Source organism: Sinocyclocheilus grahami, unplaced genomic scaffold (assembly GCF_001515645.1).
Source record: "Sinocyclocheilus grahami isolate Dianchi unplaced genomic scaffold, SAMN03320097.WGS_v1.1 scaffold639.1, whole genome shotgun sequence".
Taxonomy (NCBI): Eukaryota; Metazoa; Chordata; class Actinopteri; order Cypriniformes; family Cyprinidae; genus Sinocyclocheilus; species Sinocyclocheilus grahami.
In genome coordinates this window covers 763,219-770,867 of record NW_015505818.1, presented here as the reverse complement: position 1 = coordinate 770,867, position 7,649 = coordinate 763,219, and the positions used below count along the sequence as shown (strand labels likewise).

At 36.4% G+C, this 7,649-nt stretch overlaps 1 protein-coding gene across 2 annotated transcripts in view; it reads right to left on the bottom strand.

Moving 5' to 3' along the window:
• The window catches only part of LOC107558300 (SLAM family member 9-like), a 7,627-nt gene extending 6,624 nt beyond the window's left edge, over nt 1-1,003 (bottom strand). For both annotated transcript variants that reach the window (XM_016241949.1, XM_016241950.1), the window contains exon 1: nt 744-1,003. In XM_016241949.1, coding sequence (XP_016097435.1) covers nt 744-792 — 49 coding nt within the window. In that variant the 5' untranslated portion in view covers nt 793-1,003. The remainder of the gene's footprint in view (nt 1-743) is intronic.
• Nucleotides 1,004-7,649: the final 6,646 nt, after the last annotated feature.

The following is a 7,649-nucleotide window of genomic DNA, read 5'->3' as shown; positions in this document are numbered from 1 at the left end:
TCTTACTGTTCAACAACTTTTGACTGGTATGTTAGCCTATAGTTTAAAGTAAAAAATATTAATATTAACATTAATAAAAAGAGTCTGAGATTTACTTGACAGTGATTTCACATTTATTGTTTGTATGAAGGCTAAATACCAATAAAAGGTGAACATTTATTTATTTGCGCCATTTTTTCCCTAAAATATTATATAGTTTTATAGGAGTAGGTTTCATAGAGTTGGCAAATTAATTTTTCATAAATTTGTAGGTACAGACATCTGTTGTGGCCGTTCTTATGAGGCTTTTTTAATAGTGTTCATATCGATATCGGAATTATATCGTATCGACCGAAATTAAGAAATATATCGTGATATAAATTTTGGCCATATTGTCCAGCCCTAATTATATAGTTTTTTTCTGTGATGTTTTATCTATTAATCCTCAAGTAGTTTATTATTGATTGTTATTTTGTATGTTTTGTACGTACTGTTTTTACTGGTTGTTTTGTACGTACTGTAATCCTTGTCGTTTACTGCAATAAAAGAAAAATAAATAAATAAATAAAACAAAATGTCTATTTCTGCTGACTGCTTTTTCGCGAGTTGGAAGCTCAGTTTACCACTAGCCTATTTCGCATTTCCTCCACTCTTACTAGTATTTTAAAAAGCCGAAATAAAGAATGCTAAATAATGTTAAAAGATAAAAACGGCTAATTTTGGAGTCAAACACCATATAATAGAATGAGGGGGGAAATACTTACCACGTGAGAACCAAATCCACAGACAGAAGAAAAAAGATTTATGAACCATATTCACAAAATCCGATCAAACTCCTCATGATTTAGAAGAGGCGATTGTTTGATTGATGAAATCCAAAAACATACACCGACGAATTCGTTCCGTTCTTCTCAAACGATAAAAAAGTCGAAGTAGATATTAAAGTAAACACGCTTAGACAACGCCCATTTCCAGACATAACGTTAGTAACGTTTTCGCTTTATGTGCTCAAGATGGTAGAAAGCCGCATGATCCCTAAACCTACCAATCTCCACCCCAGATGTGGATCCAACCACGCCCCCTGGATCTTGTGTCCTACAGTGAGTGGCTGCTGCAGGCCACAGGCCTACAGTAATCCTGGTGTGGATATCAGTCGTTGAGACGTCTTTACAGTAGCTATATGAACATCAGGGAAAATGCAGCTCTTTCACTGACACAAACAGGACGAAGACTTTGAGCAGGAACTGTGTTGTAGTGCATATTTTTGCACGATTGTTTTTATTTTGTTCAACTTGTGGTTTGCAGCTCTTCTCTCATCTTAACTCCTTTCTGACATTTTCCTCTCTGCATAATAATAACAATAATCCTTGCTGAGTACAGCTCTGATCAAGTTAAGTGTTTTTCATGAGTTCCTCGATCTCTAATATAAATACCAGTTTTATTATTTTACTTGTATTTACTTGTATTTAGACTGAAAAGTCTAAAGGAAAGGTGGGTTTGTATCAGCTCAAGATTCATCCTTAAGATCAAGCATCAATTACCATCAATAAACCCACGATGTCAGTCCGAAATCAGTGCACACAAATTATGTAAAGTTATATTGAATAGTTACTATATGAGTAGTTTCATTTCTATAGCCACTATTTCTCACTATCTAGAGATGTTCTAACACTTTGGGTTTTGGTTGGCCACTATTTCCTGAAATGTTCTTATGTTGAAAGAAGTGTGTGTGATAAATGTGCATGTGTGTGTGTGTGAATAATATGTCTGTGCTATTCCTGTGTTTAACAAAAATAATGCAAATGACACATTAAAATAATAGTTTAAATGTAAAATAACAAAACAGGATGTACTGCCTCTAGTGGATAGCACACCAATATACAGTGTTTGAAGTTTAAATAACTTGTAACTGTACCATATTTTTTCATACACAGTTTTAAAAATGTACAGTTTATGTTGTAAATAAACATGAATTTACTTACTGATCTGTTTGAACAGGTGGCCTAAACAATCAGGATTAATCAGAATGATTGTACTAAGTGCATTATTTGTCTAAGACCACATCATGAATAAACAAATCAGTATGAACCATGAAGAAACAAGAAGTTTTTTTCTCTTGAGCTCCTGTGGTTTCCGCAGATGCATTATCTACTACATACATACAGTGTATCATAGTGTAAACACAAAATGTTAAACTGTAATGAGTCTCTTCCTCACAAGTCTGAAGTTTTAATACTAATGCTCAGATTTAATACTAATAAAATAGATTCAGATTCTGATACATTCATTCCAGCACATCTTTATAACACTTGATTTTGTCCCAGAAAGTCTCAAATAATTTATTGAAATTCTCGCCCTCTGATCTCGCTTGTTTGCCGATCATGTGGTGAAAGTATATCACTCCCACAGCTAAAGCCATGACCAGTAATCTCACTACACCAGCTAGTTTCAGTGGAATAAGTTGTGACAGCTGAATGACATCTACAGTAATACATGTGCAGTAACTGAGTCCTAAAAGACATTGTAGAATGCTGTTGATCTCCAAATAAACTGTCATCATGAAGTCACAAACAGTGTAGAAGACATTTGATGTGTTGGTAAAAGAAAAGACAAAATACAAAACAAACCAAAATCAGGGACAATGTAAATTGACCTTTAAAATACATTTGAGAGTAACACAATTCAGTATATAATTATTAATGTCACTGCTAACGTACACGTGTGACTGAGACGACTGGTGTCCAGATGTTGAGTCTGGTTGCTGATGGGATTGTTGAGCACACAGCTGTAGGTGTTTTTATCCTGATATTCCACCTCCAGAGGTAGAGAGAGACTGATGCTGAGATCAGACACACTGATGCTGGACAATAAACTGTTTCCTTTGTACCAGGAGAGAGTCACATGACTCACATTCAACACTGAACACAGCAGTGCCCTGCCCCTCACAGTTCAGCTACAATCAACATTAGTCTTTGAAATGTCTTCACAGTAGCTATATGCACATCAGAAAATTATGTATTTCATAGACACAAACAGGATGAAGACTGTGACCTCTTTGTGCTGTACGGAAACATTACTCGTTCAACTTTGTGGTTTGTAAATCTAATCTACATCTTCTTCCTGTCAATTTCCTCTAAGCAAGAAAAAACTATCCCTTCAGATTTTACAACTCCATAATTGATCAGCTGAATATTTTTATTACATGCATGTCATAAATCACATCCACAGAGTACATTCACAGCTGATCATTGAATAGCTCATTTCAATTCATGTCTATTCCCACTCGTTCACACTATCTAGAGATTTTCTGACACTTTGGGTTCTGGTTGGCCACTATTTCCTGTACAACAAAGAGACAGAAATCTATTAATGTTGAACATAACAGTAGCTCTGTTGAGGTTAATGTTCAAAGTCTTACTGCCACTGTCTATTAAACCATGTTTTACAAAATAAATCTGCACATATGTGCAGTGGACAATGCCCAGCACATCATGGGAACTTAGGATTTGTATGTTGTCTTGTGTCGCACCTCAGTTGACATCAAGGCCAGGTTCCTATGAGTGAGAAATGTTAAGTTAGCTTACCGTTACTAGCTCTTCACCCACAGACAGCATATACCACCTGTGCCACATGTGACCGGCTAAGACCACAGTGCATCTCATTTTGACTCATTTTGAACAGAGCAGGTAGTGTGTCACAGTGCATAATGCATCTCATGATGCTTTTAAAAAAGCAAAACAAGAACCAGTTTCGACTAATAAAGCAATAAACTAGAAATTTTGTGATGACAAATTTTCATATCTTCAAAGTGTTTCCTAGAAATGCTACTTTAGCTGTGAACATGCAACCATTCAGTGCTCTATTTACTAAAAACAATATTTTGTATCTTCCTTTAACATGTTGCATTTTAGCAATTAATATCACTGAACACAACACGTCTTAAAAGTTTCTCCATTTACAAGGCTGTAAGAGAATTCAAGTGCTAGTTCACCCAAAAATAAATGAATTACATGTATTATGTTTTATGCCATTTAATTTCGCATCTGCAGTTTTATTTATTAATTTTTGCAAACATGCACTAGATCAGGATTTCTTAACTCTGGCCATCGAGGTCCACTTTTCTGCAGAGTTCAGCTCCAACCTTGATCAAACTCACCTGTCTATAACTTTCTAGTAAATCTAAAGACCTTGATTCGCTTGTTCAGGTATGTTTGATTAGGGTTGGAGCAAGAAAGTGGACCTAGAATGCCAGAACTCAGAACAACTCCACTAGACTTTAAATGTGGTCTATATCTCCTTCTGGTGCTCGTTCAGCATTTCAAGAACAGACAATATAAATAAAGTTACATTTATTTAATTATAAACATGACAAAACAATACCATGTAAGAGGATGTGTTGCGTCAAAAAATAAATAAAGCAATTAATAAAAAAAAAAATCAAGTGACAGTGTACTGTGAATTTTTTTTAATTTTTTTTAATAAACAGATGTAACAGAATGACAGCATATCATATGCCAGGGAGCAAGACAATAATGTACCTTTTGAACAAATTCACAGTTTTTACAGCTTTCTTATTAGAAGAGTCAGAAATCAAACACATATAGTGATTTAACTCTTCAAGAAAATTTCTAAAGAAAGGCTTTCGCTTACAAAATTTACATTTATGTGTAAAACGTTTAGCCAGGAACAAAATAAGGTTGAATAAATTAAAAAAAACCACCTGACTGTTCACTCTCATGTGCATATCCTAGAATAACATTTTTATATTTCAAAGTGTACCGTGAAGTAACTCTGTGGGTGTCTCGCGCTACTCGCAGTGATGACGTCATCGCTCGCTCAGGTCTGCACTTGACCTACTTACAACTTCTATGGCGTATTTCCTGTATTTGGTCCAATTGTTCAAGTGAGCATGAAGACCACAAGAGTGTGTAGAACTTTTCATTTACCTGATGGGAAACACTTATAGTGTTGTAAAAATGCAAGTGTTTATAGAGCTTTATTTTCAATATTTTGCATTTTAACATCAACTTCTAAATGTCTGTTCAGTAGTCCCTATAACAGATGACACAATTTAATTTTGTGGTGCTTCTAATTAAGTGATAAAAAGCAGTTGCAAATAATTTTCACCTCTACTCATTTGCAACAATAAAACGTGCAACTCTTTGTTTTACTACCAAATTATGTCATATCTAACTATTATTAATATTTAACATACATTGGAAAGGTTTCCATGGCCTCTGGGCAAAAAGTCTCACAGTTTATTTCCACAACATGATGCATGATGGGATACACTAAGCCTGAAATAGCGCTCCGGAGCAGTATTCGAGATAGTGTGGATTTAGTGTGTGTTAAAGGCACTTTAAGACCTGGGACAGTCTTGTGCACTTACTTCCTGTCGTGCATGCGCTCTCAAGTGGCTAAGACCTCAAGTGTGGGTATTTGGACAAGGGGTTTGTCCAGATATTTAGCATGCTAGATATTTGTTTGGCGTCGGCGACGCGTTGACTAGTTCACACATAAAGATTGCAGATCACAGCCCAACCTGTCAGCGAGCTCGTTAACTTGCAAATCGGACTTAAAATCCTGTAGTGTGAACTAGGCATGAGAACCCACAATGGAGCCCAAACTGGAGAGAATCTGCACACATGTGATCAATCACTCTCAGAAAAAAAGGTACAAAAGCTGCCACTGGGGTGGTACATTTTCAAAAGGTACACTTTTGTACACTTTAGGTACTAATACTATGTACCTTTAAGGTACCAATATGAACTCTTTAGGTACAAAGGTGCCTTTTGAAAAGGTACCGCCCCAGTGGCAGCTTTTGTACCTTTTTTTCTCGAGAGTGATTTCACAAACCAAAAAAGTCTTTAACTTCACATTAAAATGTATATTGGAGAGAATAAACATACATGTGATAAGTGGGAAGAGTTTTAAGTTCTTTCAAGTTGCATGTGTTTTGTCATTCTGGAGACAGAACATTTAATTGTGATCAATGCGGTATTTTTTTGAGAGGGCAGATTCCCTCAAGAGGCACCTGAAAATTCATACACAAGAGAAGCCTCACATGTGTTCTTTATGTGGAAAGAGTTTTTGTGAGCTGGGTGCATTACAGTTACACCAGAAAAGACACAGCGGTGCGAAGAGTCCTATGTGTTTTAATTGTGGGAAGACTATACAGACTGGACAATACATGAGAGGGTCCACACTGGAGAAAAGCCGCACACATGTGATCAGTGTGGAAAGAGTTTTGCACATGCAAACACTCTTAAATCACATCTGCATTCTCATTATAGAGGAAGACGGTATAACTGCGATCAGTGCGGTAAAACATTTGTTAGGGCAGTATCCCTGAAGGTCCACCTGAAAGTTCATTCAAAGGAGAAATTTTACAAGTGTTCATTGTGTGAAAGGAGTTTTACTCAGCTTTAAAATTACATCAGAAAAGGCACAGCGGTGTGAAGAATCATATGTGCTTTGATTGTCGGAAGACTTTTATTACAAACGCTGAATTGAAACTGCACCAGAGAGTTCACACTGGAGAAAAACCTTACAAGTGTTCACACTGTGACAAGAGATTCAGTTGGTCATCGTCTCTGAAAATACATGAGAAGAGCCGTATCACTGCTCTTCATGACACTGAGTGACGTGACATGTGGCCAAGTATGGTGACCCATACTCGGAATTAGTGCTCTGCATTTATCCCATCCAAAGTGCACACACACACACCGAGAACACACCCGGAGCAGTGGGCACCCATTTTATGCTGCGGCACCCGGGGAGCAGTTGGGGGTTCGGTGCCTTGCTCAAGGGCACCTCAGTCGTGGTATTGAAGGTGGGAGAGAGCGCTGTACATTCACTCCCCCCACCTACAATCCCTGCCGGTACGAGACTCGAACCCACAACCTTGGGTTACAACTCTCTAACCATTAGGCCACGACTTCCCTTTCATGTGGGAAGAGCTTTAGCAAATTAGCTTCTCTACTCAGTAAAACAAAAAGAAAATGTCCAATGGAATAATTGGCAGTCTGGACAAAGAACCATCAAACTTGTCACAGTGTGAGATTCAGATCAACAAATGGAGGCTATAGCACTTTTAAGTGAGTCATGTGTCTGATATATAAATAATATAAATGTAAATAATTAGAATTTGTTCTTCATCCTTAGATGCTTAGATCATCTACTTCTTTTGCAACTCAAGTCATATTTACCAAATACAGATGCAATATATAGCCTACTGTTTTTCTACCATTTAATGGAATATGATGGCAGGATAATGGACAAAGTTCTGATGTATTGATGGCTAACCGTATTTATGTTGTAAATAAACATGAATTTAAACTTCATATATTGATCTGTTTTAACAAATGGTTGAGAATAAGAATTAATGAGAATTACTGTAGCCTACTAATTTAACTAACAACAAGAATAAGGTACATGACAGAGCTAAACACTGGAGGAATGCACTTGATTTTTACATCTTGTCTATAGCGCCCTCTGGTGACTGACTGATATAAACTGGCTGTATTATTTCTAACGTTTCAGGTACAAGGAGTTTGAGCAAAGTGGCAATCCTTACTGTACTGATAAAAAAAATGAAAAAAACATTATTTAATATTTTTGTATTTATTTTTTGTATTTGTATTTGTTGTCTTTTCTAAACTTATGTCGTC